This window comes from Macrobrachium nipponense, chromosome 35 (assembly GCF_015104395.2).
Source record: "Macrobrachium nipponense isolate FS-2020 chromosome 35, ASM1510439v2, whole genome shotgun sequence".
NCBI classification, from domain to species: Eukaryota; Metazoa; Arthropoda; class Malacostraca; order Decapoda; family Palaemonidae; genus Macrobrachium; species Macrobrachium nipponense.
This window is the reverse complement of record NC_061096.1, coordinates 35,809,081-35,827,389: the sequence shown is the minus strand read 5'-3', so window position 1 is coordinate 35,827,389 and position 18,309 is coordinate 35,809,081. Positions and strand designations below refer to the sequence as shown.

General features: G+C 34.0%; 2 protein-coding genes across 2 annotated transcripts in view; both read right to left on the bottom strand.

Annotated features, from left to right (window-relative positions):
• The window catches only part of LOC135208616 (GTP-binding protein 2-like), a 34,526-nt gene extending 30,484 nt beyond the window's left edge, over positions 1–4,042 (bottom strand). Inside the window, exon 1 of the mRNA XM_064240988.1 lies at positions 3,851–4,042. The gene's annotated coding sequence lies outside the window, so the exon portion shown is untranslated. The remainder of the gene's footprint in view (positions 1–3,850) is intronic.
• Positions 4,043–8,507: 4,465 nt separating this feature from the next.
• On the bottom strand, positions 8,508–16,641 carry LOC135208615 (cleavage and polyadenylation specificity factor subunit 4-like). Its single transcript, XM_064240986.1, has 6 exons — positions 16,390–16,641; positions 15,126–15,329; positions 14,278–14,467; positions 14,019–14,169; positions 11,545–11,658; positions 8,508–8,730 (listed from the first exon to the last, which is right to left on the bottom strand). The coding sequence occupies exons 1-6, from the start codon at positions 16,490–16,492 to the stop codon at positions 8,659–8,661; spliced, it is 834 nt and encodes a 277-aa protein (XP_064097056.1). The 5' UTR covers positions 16,493–16,641; the 3' UTR covers positions 8,508–8,658.
• Between the last annotated feature and the right edge of the window lie 1,668 nt (positions 16,642–18,309).

Here is an 18,309-nt window from a genome sequence, read left to right as displayed (position 1 = left end):
GTATGTGACTCTCCGTGTGCGTTTGTTTGTTTGAAATCGAATGTTTGAGTTTGCTGCAAGATACTTAAACACTAATATCGTTTAATCTAACCACGAGTTGTTACAAAAACATCATGGAATGTCATTCAATATAACGTGAATGAGGAAATTTCGTCTGTAAAAGTGTTTGCTCATGAGAGAGAGAAAATCACGCCACATGACGTTCAATTGTTTGTTATAAGCGAAGGATCGGCACCTGCTTACAGACCGTTACGAGTCGGTTGAAGCCTGCATAGGTTGAGAGGTTGAGAGAAGCGTATGGCGCGTAGCAATACACAGACGGTTACAGCAAGATACGCTGCGAAAATTTGTCATGTTTCTAAATATCAATTATTTTTATAGGCGATATACAAGGCTTAACAGAAACATACAATGAATATAACAGTAAAACAAAGATTAATCTGTGGTTCGCCTAAAATTTATTGAAAATATTTTTACATCAATAGTTTCAAACAATAAAATAAGGAGAAACCGAACGGTGGCAATTCCGCCACTCGAAGGAAAGTACATCGTTCAAGACAAAGCAGTTTCAGTTATGTAACTCTCTCTTTCTTGAAAATTGTCCGTTTTCCTTTCACGTCGCGCGCGCACACACACGCGCGCGCGCGCACATAATATAGTATCCATAGGACAACCTTAACTTCAGAATTCTTCGCTTTATTATGAGAAATGGGGGAGGGGGTAAGATACGTACTTGTCACTGCAAAGCTTGAGATCCAAAGCAAGAATGTGAAGGAATTCTGACCTCCCTAAGAAGGATTCGAACCTACATCCGGAGTATCATGAAGAGGTAAGTTACCAACCTGACCTCCAGGTGCAGGTTCGAATCCTACTCCGGATGTTATAATTTCCTCATATAATTATTAATATCATTTGGATCTCAGGCTTTGTAGTGACAAGCACAGCCAAACAGAAAGTGAGGAATTCGAGAAGTTAAGAGGGTACTATAGTTATAATTACATGCATATCTGGTAAAAAAGTGACCGGTGCAACATATATATAGTATATATATATATATATATTATATATATATATATATATATATATGTGTGTGTGTGTGTGTGTGTGTGTGTGTGTGTGTGTGTGTGTGTGTGTGTCAGGGAAAACAATTCTGTTTGCTCATGTATGTGATACATTTTATGCTGCTTTTTTCTCTTTTCCAATGATTTTCTAATATAACCATAACCAAAATTGTCACACGACTTACATGGATTTGATATACACATCCTTTAGTATTGATGGAATGTATCACTGTATTATTTGTTGTTAAATGCTGCGTTAACTCAAAAGTTAACGGCAACATTTATAAGCATTTAGCCGAACATTTACTGAGTAATTCATTTCATTTACATGTTTACAATTTTAAACATTATATTCCAGATGAAATTATAACTACAGCACGGTAGCGCACTGATCATAAACCTAGCATTTGTTTTCAGTGCTTACACCTATACACATGTCATTAGAGAAAAATTTCGTTCCTAGAATATATTATAATCATAATAAAAGGATACTTGTTGTAGATGTAATTCGAATATCTGTCTATTAGGGGAAGGTATTAGAAAACTTTCACCTTCATTCTTCCCGCGTAAACAAAAGATGCCCATCTTTGTCTGCAAGAAGATGAACATGCGCGACTCAGGTTTTCTTTGCGCAAACTCGGAAGGCAAGATGCTAAAAGATGCCAGAAAATGTGTTCGTCCCACCTTAAAACAGATTCCACGGATGAACGACCGTTTAAAACAGAGTATTAGGCTATTAGCTACAAATATCGGTAATTTACGCTTAGAATGGAGAACCGATACGTTTAAAAAAGGACGTGGCAACCAAGTTTTGAAGTCTACCGATACCATTGCAAAAGTGGGAGTTGACAAATATCTTCAATTGATTAAAAACTAACGCTCAGTCCAGCTGATTAACAATGCACGTATCAGGAAGTGCAGTCACGAAGAATAGACCACAAAAACAACATAATCTTTCTGGGAAATGTTGTTTAGAATACAAAAATCACGAATGGCAAGAGGAACTTCATTATTCTACACATTGCCAATAGACAACGTATATTTACATACAAGCTTACATGCACCTATTATGAACATCCAATGCAACAGAAGCACATTTACCTTGCCTTAAACGTCACTGGGAAGGCTGAATGTATTTGTAAAGAATTGACCGTTACTCCGAACTCATGAGAAAAATAAGACAATACTCACTGTCACATTTGTCATTTAGCAATTTATAATCAAACTTCCAGAACACTAGACATTTCACTTAATATATATATATATATATATATATATATATATATATATATATATATATACAAATGTAAATATAACCAACATTATATACCCGTATAGAATGGCTGGCATGGGATTGTAATAATAAATAAAGATGAACCTTGTATTTTTCTAAATTCAGATAAAATAAATAATGTTTCAATAGGTCTACTTTCATCTGTCATTCATACATTTGTAAGAACTAATTGGAATTTATGGTTCTAGAAATTCTTTTGAGGCATTTTCTGTAGTTTGCGGAAAATTGTAATTTTGTTGTGGTATAGACCTCTGAGTTCCATGAGCAGATTTTCAAGAAGATAAAAAGACAAGTCATTTATAGTGTGTGTGTGTGTGTGCGTGTGCGTTAAATTTAAAAAATCATGGGAAAAAAAAAGTTGTCCGATGGTCACGCGGGAGAAAAAAAGAAAAAAAAAAAGACATCGAGAAATACGATGAAACAAATCGATGATCCAAATCATTTGCGCAAGAGCAACATTCCTGCGGTTTCTCTCGACACGTCATGATACCATTCCAGGCTTCCTTACTTGGTAGAAATCTTTCTTATCTGTTATACGCTTATTTGGTAACATTACGACAAGCCTGTCGTCCACCTTTGGTCAACATAATGCGATTCGCGTCTCGTCTGGTTGCATGAAATCTTCGGTTTATTACCGAATTAAAATTGGGTCTATTGATTGTCTACACCACAACTATTGTTGCTGGATTTGCTGCTAATGACGTTTATGGTGCATTACTCAAAACAAAAAACTACTTTAGATTTTAAAACATTCTAAACCTTTAGACCTAATCTAGGAAATCTGATTTGAAGCAACCAAAGACTCAAACCTTTCCTACCAAAAGGCTGGAAATAGACCTATAACATTTTAAAAACTCGTTAGCAAAACTGAAACTAAATAATAATAATAATATTAATAAACCATTCCAAATTAAGTGTAATATACTTATAAAATGAGAAAACAAGGCGCGAAAAGAATACTTTAAAAATAATTATATAGATAATAAAATATATTATGAGGTAGACTCTTCCGTTATCGGGTTATTGGCCTGCAGTATGTTACACAGGCAAAAGGCTATCTAAAATTTTAAAGTATCTGACATTCTCAATACTTCTAAATGGTGTCGTATCGATTACCCAAGTCAAACGTCATGAGAGGTAGTATATACACTAACTTGATAAATATCAATCAATCTTCCGACTCAACACCCTGCTTGAAGGTACTCTCTGGGACTTTTACGGAAGTTCTACCTTCCCGGAAAATAAAAATACCCAAATACAAAGAAGCACTTTCTATTCACTTTGCTATCTCCATGTTATAAATGCACCTCCAACCTCTCTCTCTCTCTCTCTCTCTCTCTCTCTCTCTCTCTCTCTCTCTCTCTCTCTCTCTCTCTCTCACCATCAAGATTATCATACCAACGACAAAACTAATTAAGAGTAAGAGGCAGACTTTTCCTTCACTGTGCATATACAAAAAAAAGTAAGAAAATGCTGAAAACTTGTCAAAACTTACTAAAATTTCCTGTTTTTGAGCAAACCAGTTCTATCTTAGGACATTTTTGTACTCGAATTGTAAAGCTGTAGAAGAGCACTTTATCACTACAGTAATCACACCATGGTTACTTCTTTGCATGATATGTCCTGATACTGGAATGAATTCGTTCTTCCGTTCTCGGGTGCTGTCCGATTCACTGGTGTAGCTACGTAAACGCGCTGAGCGGGAATATATATTTAGATTCGATCGTTTGGCTAACATGACGAAAGAGGGTTACGGACGATTATTTTTATATTAATTTTCGGTGGACTAAAACTCCCATTGTGTTACGTTAGAGGATATGTCTTTTGGTAAAACTTTATGACAAGATTACGATATGGAAGAACGCGGAAAGGTAGATATAGTTTTAAATAGCGACATCTGGCAGTCGACGTAGGGAATTCCCGAAGCTCCAGTACGTACAGTAAATCGGAATATAGGCTGATGTAATATTGCGAAGCATTGTGTTCCGCTAGTTTAAATAAAATTAACGGGAAACGATAATTGTGAGTCATTTGCCTGTCCTTTGGTAGGATTTTGTATAACTTGATTTTTTGTACCTATTCTTAACATTTTTCTTTTTATATAACATTTACTTTTGTTATATTTGTTTTGTATGGCTTTTGCCTATTGGAAATTTGCTTTAGTATATAAACATTTAATTTTTATAAAATTTGCATTATAGCTTGGCATTTGCTTTTGTATAAATTGGGTTAAAGTTCTTCTCATGTAAAATATTTTCTTTTCATTACTGTTTTTTTTTATTTACGTATTTATTATGATATTTGCCTGAAATCTTTTGAATTTTGTAGGTGAGTATAGCAGCATGCTGCTACACTCCACTTCATGTATATCAATAAACTTTTTGAATTTGAATTTGAATTTGAATCACCAAAGCATATTCATTTGATACAAAAAATTATATTGTAATAATGATTGCATGCAATATGTTGCCGATTTACGAATGCAATACCAGAATAAAGGGAATATATATATATATATATATATATATATATATATATATATATATATATATATTATATCTATCTTATAATATATATTCATATATATATATGATATATATATAGATATATATATATTTTTATTATATCGTATATATTAATAGAAAGGAATCACTAGGGGTAGAAGACCAGACCAACATCCAGGTTGAAGAGGCATGTCTTTCACAAGTATCGTTTATTACGCCAACGTTTCACATCGCATGATGCATAACTACCTGTTCCACACAACTGTGTTTAGCATAACTGCCTGTTTGTTTACTCCATGTTCGTTTTATTAATCTGTCTTATGTTTATTTTCTCTTAGCCTTCTTAGTCACTTTCTAACTCTCGTTTTAATTGTTTCTATTTGTAAATGTCAAATATTTTTTGTGCTTTTTTTAGATTTTTTATGAGTGAGTGATGTTTTAATATTCATAGTATATAATTTCCAGCCTTGAGGATGCATCATGTGATGTGAAACGTTGGCGTAATAAACGATACTTGTGAAAGACATGCCTTTACCTCTTCAACCTGAATATATATATATATATATATATATATATATTATATATATGTGTGTGTGTGTGTGTGTGTGTGTGTGTGTGTGTGTGTGTGTGTGTTTGTGTGCGTGTGTGTGTGTGTTTTATAGTAAGATGAAGAAGGATAGCCACAAAACTGGTGTATCAAAAAGGGTAACAGTCTGCACATAAGATACACTTGGAATGGGGGTCGAATTTACCCTGGGGGATTTTAGGTACCAATATCTGAAATGTGTTGATCCAACTCTCTTTTAGGGAAGGGAAGTGAAGCTGTTGAATGTGAATGAAAGAGAAAGGCTGAAGATCCTGAGATAACTGATTTTATACAGTAACATGAGAACATTTATGAGGATAAGAAATGTGGGTGGGCATTTACGTGATATAAAGGTTAGCGTAGCCAAAAGGATGTGAATGAGGAAAGAAAGACAGACATAAGTCCGGGAAAGAGAAATGTCTTAATATCCAGGAAGCGACTGGTACGGTGGGTGGGTTGGGGACTTTGATGTGCTGCTAATGAGTCTTTAGTGTACGAAGCAAGCAATCTTTGCATTGTCTTTTCTCTGGAGCCAACCCATGTTATGAAAAATGGCTTAATGTTAAATATATATATATATAATATATATATATATATATATATATATATATATATATATATATATATATATAATTTCCCTTAAGTGCTGAATTAAAGAACTTAAAAAACTCCCATGCAGAAAACATGCACAGCGTCACCCACCATCTTGCTAACACACCCATCTATTAAGGTCCTTCTATGCTAGTGACTATTATATTCTCCAGTTTCCAACATTGTCATGGTTTCTACTTTTTCCAAAACTTTCTAGCTACAAATTCTTTCCACTGACTTCTTTTTTTTCCTCTGTTTGCAGCCAAACCATCTTGAGATACTCTGATCCATGTTTTTAACAGTGCTAACTTTCCACTACATCTACTTCATATCTATTTCTTAGCCTTTCAACCCTTTTTACTTTTTGTTTCAGAAAACTAGTGATTTTCACGGTTGGCACAAACCTTCAACCTCTAGGTAGAATGTTTGGACATTAACCGCTCAACCAGTGACTAGCTATTGTACAACACGATCACTTGATATCAACAGCTTCAAACTTCTTTTATTGACCTTCAACAGAGGTCTCGCTACCTCCCATGCTTCCTATAATCTGTCTTTATGTTTTCTCTCATACATTTTCTGACAAATACCTATATAAATCTATCAGTTCCAGTTTTCTATCATTCACGCTAACATTCTTTGCTCCATCTTCTGGATTTCTCATTACACTCATAAACTTAGTTTAGCACATCTAACTTCTGCCTCTTTCAAACTGGTTCACCAGTATTTACAGCGTCTCTCAACAATCACCACCTGTCATATACAAACATTAGACACTCCTTATTCCATTCAAGATCTCTTTTCTTAACATAAAATAGCAGATGCTCTCTTGACTCATCTTTACATCCATAAAATATTACGATATTTATTTATTCACTGATAGATTGTTCACCTATGATTTATGGTCCTTATGGTCCTCTGTAAATCCTAGACACTCCACTCCAAAATCTAAAGAAAGGGGCATTTCCAGGTCCACAGCATTTGTGCCTACACTTACATCATATGGATCCTGAGAACCTGGCTGGAGAAGAGCCCCACTTTTCTGGTCTAACTTCAAGACAACTAGATGATTTTTACCAGTTTTAACTGTTTTCTCATTCCTTTAAGACATTAATTTATATTGGAAATAATGTATTATCTTTATTTTTCTAGTGTGGTAAGCAAAAATGAGCAACGAATTACATATGATTTAATTTTGCCAACCGAAGAAGTTTTACTTGACTTAATTACTATAAGATTATTGCCTTCATATGTTATTATTTGGATAAGATCCTGTCAAAAAGCTAGCATATTACCTTCTTGCTCTCAGGTTCTTTAAACAGAATGTTTGATAAAATGTCTTTGTAATGAAGTTATTGAATGTTGTGCTTGTAATGAGGGATAATTTTTAGTAAACGTTTTTTGTTAACCTTGTTTATTTGTTTTTATCTTCGAACCAGTATATACATATGTATTCATGGGTATTTTAGATGGATAATTATCAGATGACAAGGATTCTAAATCATAAGTCAGGTGAGGAACTGCAGCTTCAAGGTTCTCAATGCATTTACCAATATAAGTAACCATGAAATCTCAAGAAAGAAAAGCGAGACTGCCATATGAAAAAGAAAATTAATAGTAATCCAGTCATACACTGCTCAAAAAACAGTGGAACACATAAGGCATAGTAAATCCATTGATACTGACAAGCAAAATATACAAAAGCAAAGTAAAGCAAGGGCAATGAATTTTGTGTCCATTTGACGCTTACCAACACTGGAAAGATTGTTAGCTTTAAAATAAAGGTTAGACCTTATATACTACATGCTCAAACCAAAAGAAATATAGAAATCCTGGAAATACAAAATTCCAAGTGAAGCAGTCACTAATCATAATAAAAGTAGTTCAAAGATTGCCAGGTGTACTTATAAAGGCCAGAATGATTACAAGCAGCTTACAGCACTCCCAGTTGATACAAGAAAATAGGGTACTCACTATAAGCACCTAAGAGATTGGAAAGAATTAAACCAAAACCAAGAACATGAGAAAATTATTAAAAGCCCAATGGACAAAAAGATTGAAATAATGAAAATTATGAAAAAAATGAGAATAAAATTAATGAACTGCAGTAGCAAAAGCAGCAGTGTTCCTTGCTTAATTTACAATCATGGATAACCTGTCTTCTACTAAGCAACTTAAGGTGCTACTCAGGATACTCAGGTGAACTGTTCTTTTCTACCTCTGGAGTGTATCCAAGGAACTGCTGACCACAGGATTGGCAAATCTAAATTGATGGGCTGCATCACACAAATTGACATTATACTTCATTTTGGAAACATTCTTTTCTGATCATATTTCTTTATCGTGATATAGCATGAGCTTCATTTCAACAGCTAATTATACCTAAATTGTGATATGAAGGCTTGATATCTTTGGCATCTTTCAAACTAGGTACAGCATGCAGAGGAACTTTGGCATAATAAAACACTGCAAAGATTTTAAAATTTATTGGTCCATTCTAATGGAAAAACCAAAACAATATAATAACATATATTACAGATTTTGAGACACAATCACTTTCCACAAGCATCCTCTTTCACTCCATAGAAAAGCATAAATATTTTCTATAAAAATATTTGACACTCAGTTAGTGGAACTCAGGAAAGCAAACTGTCCTTTAGTACATCTGTTGGCAAAATGTCCTTGTTGACCACACTGGAACAGAAGAAAAATTGGGTAGAGTCAGCTTAGCCTAATTCAAAAAAACCCATTACTTAGGAACTATATACAATATCATTTGTTCCCACACAAATCCATTACTTTCACATATGCACAACCAATAGACTTCAATCCACAGCATTAGATGATATGGTCCTCTCAGCAGGTTAATTCATGTGCATATGGTTCAACCAGGAACCCAGTCAGTCTCATTCTTGTCTGCAAACTTCTTCACTGATCACAGCCTTTCACAAACTTTTGAGATATGTTAAGGCCTGTAATTTCCCTCCATGCTCCATTCTGCTCTTATTTTTATTATTCATTTTTCTTTTTTCATCTAGAGTGCATCCATTGTATTCTGCATCTATTAAGTCAATTTCATTCATTTATATCAGGTCTGTTTTTCATTAAGTTTTTCCTTCACTGGTTGCTAACTACTTCTCAGAGCAGTGATAGCCTCTGCAACTTAATTTAAAATCCTTTCTCAAGATGTTGCTTAAGAACCTCAAAAAGGTTGTAGATTTTTGTTGGACAACAAACAACAGAAGTGGGGTTGCCACACTAGCTTGTCTGGGGATGTTAGAGCTCTGAGAAGGTCCATTAGGAAGTTCATAAAATCATGAAACCTGGCATCTTGTGGTCATTATTGTGCTATTAAGGTCATTACAACATCTTATGATGACTAGTTTGTCCAGAACTACCCAGGTTCAAAAGAAAGGAGGAAAAACATACATCTCCATGCCTATGACTATGATCTGGAAACACCAATTTGGGAGCCAACTGTTGAGGCTGATGGCAAACATACCAACAGCTGGTATTCCTAGAGGTTCTGCAATTCCTTGTACCTCACCTTGACAATCATATCTAATCTTAACAGAAAAACCATGATTATTAGTCCTATGATGTAAAGGCATCCGAATTTGTCCTACATATTCTATCTAATGTTTTATGGTCACAATCTAGTTCAGTAAGTTTGGCCAAAGGTTTTACATATTGGTATAAATACAGTGAGATTCTCACTGTGTGCAACATCCAATATGTACAGACATCATATGGGACTTTGATTCATAGTTATTCAGAGTACAGTTACATAACATACAAAAGCATTATACTGAAAGCTTCACGGCCAGGTTGAGTTTTTTTATCACACCAGCAACAGTAGACATCTTGACTTGAAAACAGTCCCCCCCAAAAAAGGCAGGTGAGAGTGCAGTACTCACACTCATCGCCTACCTGCCTTGAAGCTTGTAAAGAAGCTTTAGTGACGGAACCAGGTTTGTTGAAGGCATATGCATAAAAGAAATAGGTTTGTATCCTGGTACTACCATGGGTGCCCGCAGCATATTTTCCAAGAGGGGGCAAATTATATATATACATATATATATATATATATATATATATATATATATATATATATATATATATATATATACGATATATACGTATATATATATACGTATATATATGTATATATATATATATATACTATATATATATATATACATATATATATATACATATATATATATACACATATATATATAACATATACATACACACACACACATATATATATATATATATATATATATATATATATATATATATATATATATATACATACATATACATACATACATTATATATATATGCATATATATATATATATACATACATACATACATATATACATATATATGTATATATATATATATATATATATATATATATATATATATATATATATATATATATATTATATTATATATTATATTATATGCAGTGGCATTGCGAAGCCAATATTACAATGTTACATTGACTTTTTTCAATAGTTCCATATAACGTTCAGCTGAATTCAAATATTTCTGCCAAGAACAATGTAGTTATATACTGTATACAAATCTTTTACAATACATAATAATGATACCTTTAATTTAATTAAACTGAAAAAATATATTGTAAAATGAAAGGAAAACAGTGCTGTAGTTAAATGTAATATATATATATATAAATTTTTTCCAGGATTTCAGGGAAGACAAGTGCCTCCTCTTGCCCTTATGTGCAGGTGCCCATGCCTGGTACGAAAAATTAAGTGAAAATGTACACAAGTTCTAAAGCTACAAAACATTAAAATGAAAAAAAAATCACAAGCTCTGAAAGGAGCTAGGGAGCATATTCCTCATTACTAGGACAGCACTTCTATTTGTCGTATAAAATTACCACTCATCAAATATCAAACTGCACTAGAGAACAAGAAAATAAGTTTGCTACATAAAGTTAGCATTAGTATAATAAAATAATAAAATCGAATACAAAATTTTTGGCTGTCTAAGGAATAATCACCTGTAATTCACCTAAACTTTCAAGTTTAATGCACTAGCAAAAGACAGATGTAAATAAAAGAAAGAAATCCTCAAACATATAAGAAAGATAATCAATTCACACTGGCAAACAATCCGCCACCATTCAGAGATGGAGTGTCAAGGATTTGTGGAAGGTTACAAATGTGTTAAATTACAAGTGAGGGTTTGGGTGTGAACAAACTTCTAGTGTAATTATGTGTACAGTAAATACTTAAAAGTCAATCATGAGTTTTTAAGCATACTCCTTTGCAAAGCAGTTTACCTGGTGCTAAAAATATTTAATAGGGAAGTATGTTACAAACAAACTATCCTATGTTATTCTGTAAACATATCCTGATACCAAGCATTCTTTTTCTAACAGAAATCTCAAATCCTTAGTGTTTGTTATCCAGACTCTACAACTATCAGATGAAATAAAAGATTCTACTAAATCACTCAAATACATTACCTTAAAGCAAACTATGTTTTCTAATCTGTTGTTATCATTAAGATGATGTGGCAGAGGTATAGGACCAGCATTTTCTTTGCCTCCTTGTGTTTTTGGACCTCCAGAAGCAAGACTCTGTGGAAGGAATTTAAAATATGATAATCAAACAATAAGATGTATGAATTACATTATGACTATAAAAGAAATTAAACTGCTGTACAAAATATGTTTTGTAAAATACAAACTGTCCTGGCCTTTCTAGGGTAAGAGATTAAGAATTTAGGTATAATGAAAAATCTTATGTTCCAGAGGGGAGGAGGTATCCTTTCAAATGGGAGTATAAGCTACTTCCTCTTTCCAAACCACTTTTGTTTGCTTACATCCAACTGGAATAGAAGAGAAGAAGGACCCCAACATTCAATGGAATTACTGTACTACACTTTTTAACACAGGTTTTTTATGTACAAATACATCAATCATATAATTAATAGGCCTATGTTTGCAGTCCCAAATGCTCCCCATGTTCCACTGATCTAAAAGACAAAAATATAAGGTAGTCACATAATGTATGTATCACCGGGACCTTTATGTACCCTTCAATCAACTTTCCATGTGAACTATACATGACATAGTAAGATTCATTAGGGTGGGAGGAGGGCACTCTTTCGTTGACAGATGGGTTTGTATGAAAAAGCTTACTTGGTATTATAAAGCCCTGTCTTACCAGATCCCCACAATCATGATATACCTGAATTGCTATTTGGGCAGGGGGACAGGGTGTTGAATGCACCAGAGTGGTTGCATAAACCTGTACGTAACATCCAGGAGAGCACTTGGGAACTGGGATGAGTTAAAAAATTAAGGCTCTGGTAGCTCACAGATTTGTTCAGTGAAGGTTTCACCCCTTATATGTCAAAGGTACTTCCTGATGAGTAAGAACTTTTACAATCGACATGATATTTAAAGGTTAATACCCCAAGAAGTCGAAATCTCTTACAGTTGCCATGAATGATGAAGATAGCTTATAAAATAGAGTGGAGAATGATGAATTTCTAACATCTAACCAAAAAGGCAACAATGATCTGTTGCAAAAGTAAAAAGTAACAAAGGAGGAAAGGAACTCCCAGGTACCTCATTAAAAATGCAAGACAAATTCAGATTAATGCTAAAAACCAAGAGAAGAAGAGAGAGATCTGATTCTGTGAACTTGTTCTGCTTCATCATCTGACAAACTAGGGTAGGATCTCAGAATAAATAGGTAGCAAAAGACTTTTTAATAGCTTGCTTCTACCTCTACTCTAAGGAGAGGAAAATCCCCAGAACAGCCCTCAACGAACAATCAGAAAGTCTCCTTTATTCCTTGTGATGGAAGAAAAAGGAACTATAGGAGTGCAGGTACTTGAGAAGTTTCTTCCAGGTTGCGAGATTCCTGTGAATGTATCTCCATTTTAAAAAAAAAAAAAAAAAAAAAAAAAAAAACTGCAGCCAAAACAAATTATCACTGTCTTCTTCAAGTCCAGGAGGCTTGGGGATTCTGTAACACCTGTTATCTTAAAAAGATGGTTGGTCTGGTTGGGTTAAACAGTACTACATATGAGAAGTTTGTGGATTCAATCCATCACAGCAGACCTATCAATGATATGCCCACAGACCCAGAGCAAGGCTTAACAACAGAAAAAAAAAAAAAACCTCCTTTGCCTCTTCCCCACACAAAGATGTCCACTGCCAGAAAACAGGAAGTCTCAAAATGTAAGCTGTCCTGATTTCTTAACTATGCAACTGTTGTTGAGCTATTGCTCATCACATTTGTTGCTGTCCTAATCAACAGGACAAATGCTTGGAGGCCTACAAAGATGAGATTTAACATTTTTGATTGCTTGATTATCCATCCAGTAGGTGTGACCCATGCCCCATATTTAACTTGCTACTTTTGCAAAACATATCTCAAGGGAGAGAATGCCAGTAAAACTCCTATCCAAGTGTTACAAACTCCTATCCAAGTGTTGCGGAGTTCCTTCCATCAATGAAGGTCTATCGAGTCACTGTTTAAGTCTATCATTATTACAGACTGAGGTCCTACCACCATTGAAAATATGTCGTGACAATATTTAAGGCAGATATTATTTACAAAAAATTATCTGACAAAATTCTGAAGAGCAGAGGGAGCCGAGTCAAAAAGTCTGGTCAGTATGGCTTTTTCTGACAACAAAAAGGCGTAGGAACATGCAGGTGACAATACTAGATTCTTCTTCTGGGTTTATCTGGAAAGGAGGCTGACATACCTAGTGGCCTTCATACAGTGATGGGTTTTTGTACCAAAATAAATCTAGTAAGTTAGTCAATTACATTAGGTAGTTGGTCTATGCTTTACATGTACATCTAACAATTATATATCAGGTAATAGATCTAAAAGCATAACTGACATGCAACGCAAGTTAACGTTGTTGAATGAATACCACAAAACTCACAATACAAAGAATTTCCTTCAGACTTACAATAATAGCATTTTGCTCTCTGAGTTCAGGATTTGACTTTGGACAGTGTGAAGCTTTATGGCCAGCTTCTCCACAGTAGTGACAGGTTATCTCTCTATTCTTTCCTGAAGTAGTTCTCTCTTCCATAACCTGGGGCAGCTCAAATCTGGGACTGAAAAAGTGAGAAAGATAATTAACAGTCTGTTATATATAGAGGTTACACTAAAATATGGAAGTGATTCTGCATTAATTATTAAGAACTCAATACATAAACACTTACTGCATGAATTTGCAATTTGGACCATCAGGGCAAAATCCAGAAAAGTAGTTCATACACAAAACACGGCGAACGTGGCGATTCCTGCACTGAGGGCCATGGCGACAAAAGCCTCTGTCATACCATGGACAATCTTTTATTCTCAAATCTGGATTTATATGCAAGAAGGGGCACTCCTTATTATGACAGGCATCTGCAAATAAAAATTTAATTAATAAACACAAGCTATAAAAAAGTTGTTGAATCATACCCAATCAGTTAACATCTGCCTAATCCTCTGGTCTACATCTTTCCAGACACAAAGATCCCTCAAACACTTGTATAGTATCCCACTTGGAAGTTTATGCATGTCTCTACAAAATTCCACAAATATTGCTGTATCAGTCTTTGTAAGCGCATTTGTTTTCTTTGAATTACCACTGTTTATCTTCTATCTTCACTTCAAATCAAGTGGTACCTGTAGCTGTTTTGTATCCACAGTTGTCTCCTGCCTTGCACATAAATACAATGTCTCAGGTTCTTACCATAATACCACTATTCCTCTGATAATTATGAGATTTTATAATAAAATTACATTTTACATATACTTACCAAGCAATCACATATAGCTGAAAGCTTCATGGTAGGAAACTTTTAGCTATAAGTAGTAATTGCTTAGTAAGTTACATATATAAAATCAACTGACTAAAAAAAAAATGCAAACAAAAACAAAATGAATGTGAGAGGTGTGCATGAAGACAATAGATACAACTAGGTATATCAGGAACAAGTGCTCTACCTATCTAACTATAAAGGAGCCTTGGTAAAAACTGACAACATTCTGCTGGCAAACTAGTTTTTCAAGTACTTACTAAATCTGGAATAAAAGTAACACTCTGGCATTTTAGACATGTCGTATTCATGAAGAAATTCACATTGGTCACCCTTCTTGCACAAACCACGAAGCCAATGTTTGCAAACCACTGTACGATCTCCCCGCACATGGCGGAAAGGACAATTGACACTCTTGTTGCAGCTTCCACGGAGATAGAATGTACATACAGCAGCTACAGATTCTGGGAAAAAAAAAATAAATATTGGGTGATAGCTGTAGTATGAAACAAATATTTGGTTTAAAATGTTAAAACAGGGTAATATTTTTTATTTCATTAAAGGCTATCAACAATGCTGTCATCAAAATTTAAATTCAATCATGATGGGAATATGATGAAATGCAATCCATGAAAAAAACATACCTATAAATAAAACCTAATAGTTTTCCAGGAAAAAACAAAAACATATAGAAAATAATATTCCTGACTTTAAAGTGGAACTAAGCATACATAAAATGGCCCTGATTGCACAATCTGATTTTATGAATGACTAAAAATAGAATCCCCAAACTCTGAAATAGCTACCAATTAGCAGCGTTCTTTTGTCTATCCATTCAGACAACCAAATACAGATCATACATATAATATTCCACATACTAGATTCAAAATAAAATGCACTCACTTATAAAAAACAAATCTGTACCTAGCTGTTTCAAGGAACAGATGTTACCTTTACCTAACTAGCCTATCATGACTACCTAGGTAGGTACTAGTAGCTACCTAGCCTAGGTAGTAGCCTACTAGGTACCTAATGTCTCAAAATTACTTCAAAAAATAAGAGAAATTCTGACAATCTAGCCTAGGTAGTGGTTAGCTTCAAGGCTTGGTTAGAGTACCTAGCCTAGGTAGTATGGCATCAAAACCAAACTTACCTGACCAATGGAAAGTCCAAAATCTGTGGTCAAGTTAGAGGTCACCAGGGAAGGAATAAATTAAATTAGGTCAAGCAACTTATTGTTAAAGATAAGGCAGTCTTGTAGGCTGCGGTTTATTATATAGGTAATCAACTTCGATTAGGTAGTATAACCTACCTACCTAGCTCTACCTTACCTAAGTTCCAGAGGCGATTGGTATCAGGGTAGCCTACTTGCGTTGGCCGATTAGTAAAAGCTATGACTAAGATATGTAATTTAATATGATTTTGGCTAAATCTTAGGTCATAATTAAGATATACGAAGTGAAAGGTTAAAATACCTTCGACCAGGGCTTGGTTGAACGAAATAGTAGTAGTAGTAGAACTTACTATCCATTCCTGGGAAAGGAAGCATCTGAGCTCCTATCTGTTCTTCGAGTTGATTTTCAATATCAAACGTAATATTATCCACATTCGCCACAAGAATCTCCATTGTTCTGTTGTTAGATAGTAAAGTCGTACTTTCAAGCGATACTGAACGTAAATACGATCGCTACTAATAAAGAACCCTAAGAGAAATATCTGCAGATGTTTTGTTTATTTACTAACATAACTCCCTTATGATCAGAGACCCAAGTCTACCGAAATCTTAATTGAGAGTATTTTAGTTTCAGCAATGTCAATTACCATAGAAAATAAATAATGATTATTAGGTAATGAATATTTACTTTGGAAGTACTATATGAATAATATTTTATTATTTTGATGAATACTGTCAAATTACAAAATATTATTGGAACCTATTCTTCTTCTTGTAAAAGAGAGATGATTAGTAAGGTCGTGTTTTGCTGTGCCCATGGTTGTATATTGGAAGTGTCAAAATAAGTAAAGAATTTCCTCTCACCAGGAATGCATAAAATGTTATATAATTAGTTTTTATAAGTTGCAATAACACAGTCAATAATTTAAGAAAATAAAACAAGAATCTTCGAGGAGAAAAAAAGAAATGGAAAGTATGGAGACGTACTACGTCATTTAAAGATTTAAACAAAATATAATTAGAGAAATTTAGGACGGAGAAATAAATGATTTAAGAAACAAGTAAAGAAGACACTCTTATTATCCTTACTTTGCCAGACCGGAACATTAACGGCGAAGAGGAAGGTAGTGGAGACAATGGAAAGGCTTTCAAAGAAATATGGAAAAGAAACTGGACAAGAGAAAATAAATAACGATCTGAAGTATTACAAGAATAGGCAATGCGCAAAGGTGAGGTAAGCATTGACGGTAGCTACTACATGTGAAGGTAAGAAAATGTAGTAAGGAGCAAGAAGTAAACATAAATCCCGTTGATATAATAGGGAGCCTACTCTTTACAAGAAAATATTCATTGTAAAATAGATGCCACAAAGAAAGAAAAAATTATTAATGGCTAATTCTGTATAAAGTAATTTTATCTTGAGAAAGAGAGAACAGACTATTCCAATTGCTGTTCTACATGCTGTGTAATACTAATCTATGTAAGTGAAACATAAAATGGAATAGAGTGCCGTAGAATAAATAAAACAGAAAAATGCTAACTTTTCACAACTCAAGAATGCCGAAGCGTCGAATATTAATTAGCAAAGAAGGAAAACTATGTGAGAACATGCATAAGAATGAACCTGAATAGTTTTACCATTTCTGAACGCAAAACAAAGATATCCTAAATAAAATAGCAAAACTTTTTAAAGGAATTTATGATATACAAGGAACTTCAGTTTGAAGAAAAGAAAAAAAATTAAGAGAACGAGAGCCTTGCATTGCTCAGCCGATGGAACAATTCAAAATAAATCATATATTTACCGAATCCTCCAAGTATATTTTCTTCCTGTGATCACAATGAGTTTATGTTTAATAATCAAATGAGATTTACAGAAAAATTTTCTTGGTACACATTATGCTTGTCTTACATTTCAATAATTACATTAATGAAAAATAGGCACCAGCATTGGATTTATGAGAAACAGGCCATAACATGGGATGAATGTGGACAGGGCCATAAAGTTGGAATTTAATCCAGCTCCAGAGAACAAGCCATTTGATTTTCTAGATTTGTCCTTTGCTGGAAACTTGTTCTTCAGCAATTATATTTCTTGATAATAAAAATTGAACGGGATTTTTAACGCTAATTATCGGGAAAATGTATAAGAGTCCGATTTAGACAAGAATTTTCCAGAAGCATTTTCGTACACATTTATGAAAGTAATGCGTCGTTGAACTTCGGTGCTACGTTTGTTAAGCACACATTGCAAACGCTCGATAAAATGG

Bases quoted from the DNA above. Each gene is read 5' to 3' on its own strand.
- LOC135208615 (XM_064240986.1), bottom strand. From the start codon at position 16,492: ATGGAGATTCTTGTGGCGAATGTGGATAATATTACGTTTGATATTGAA. The intron at 14,468-15,125 runs GTAAGTACTTGA...TTTTATTTGCAG, and splicing joins TTACTTTTATTCCAGATTTA to ATGCCTGTCATAATAAGGAG. The intron at 8,731-11,544 runs GTAATGTATTTG...CTTCTGTTCCAG, and splicing joins AAAACATAGTTTGCTTTAAG to TGTGGTCAACAAGGACATTT.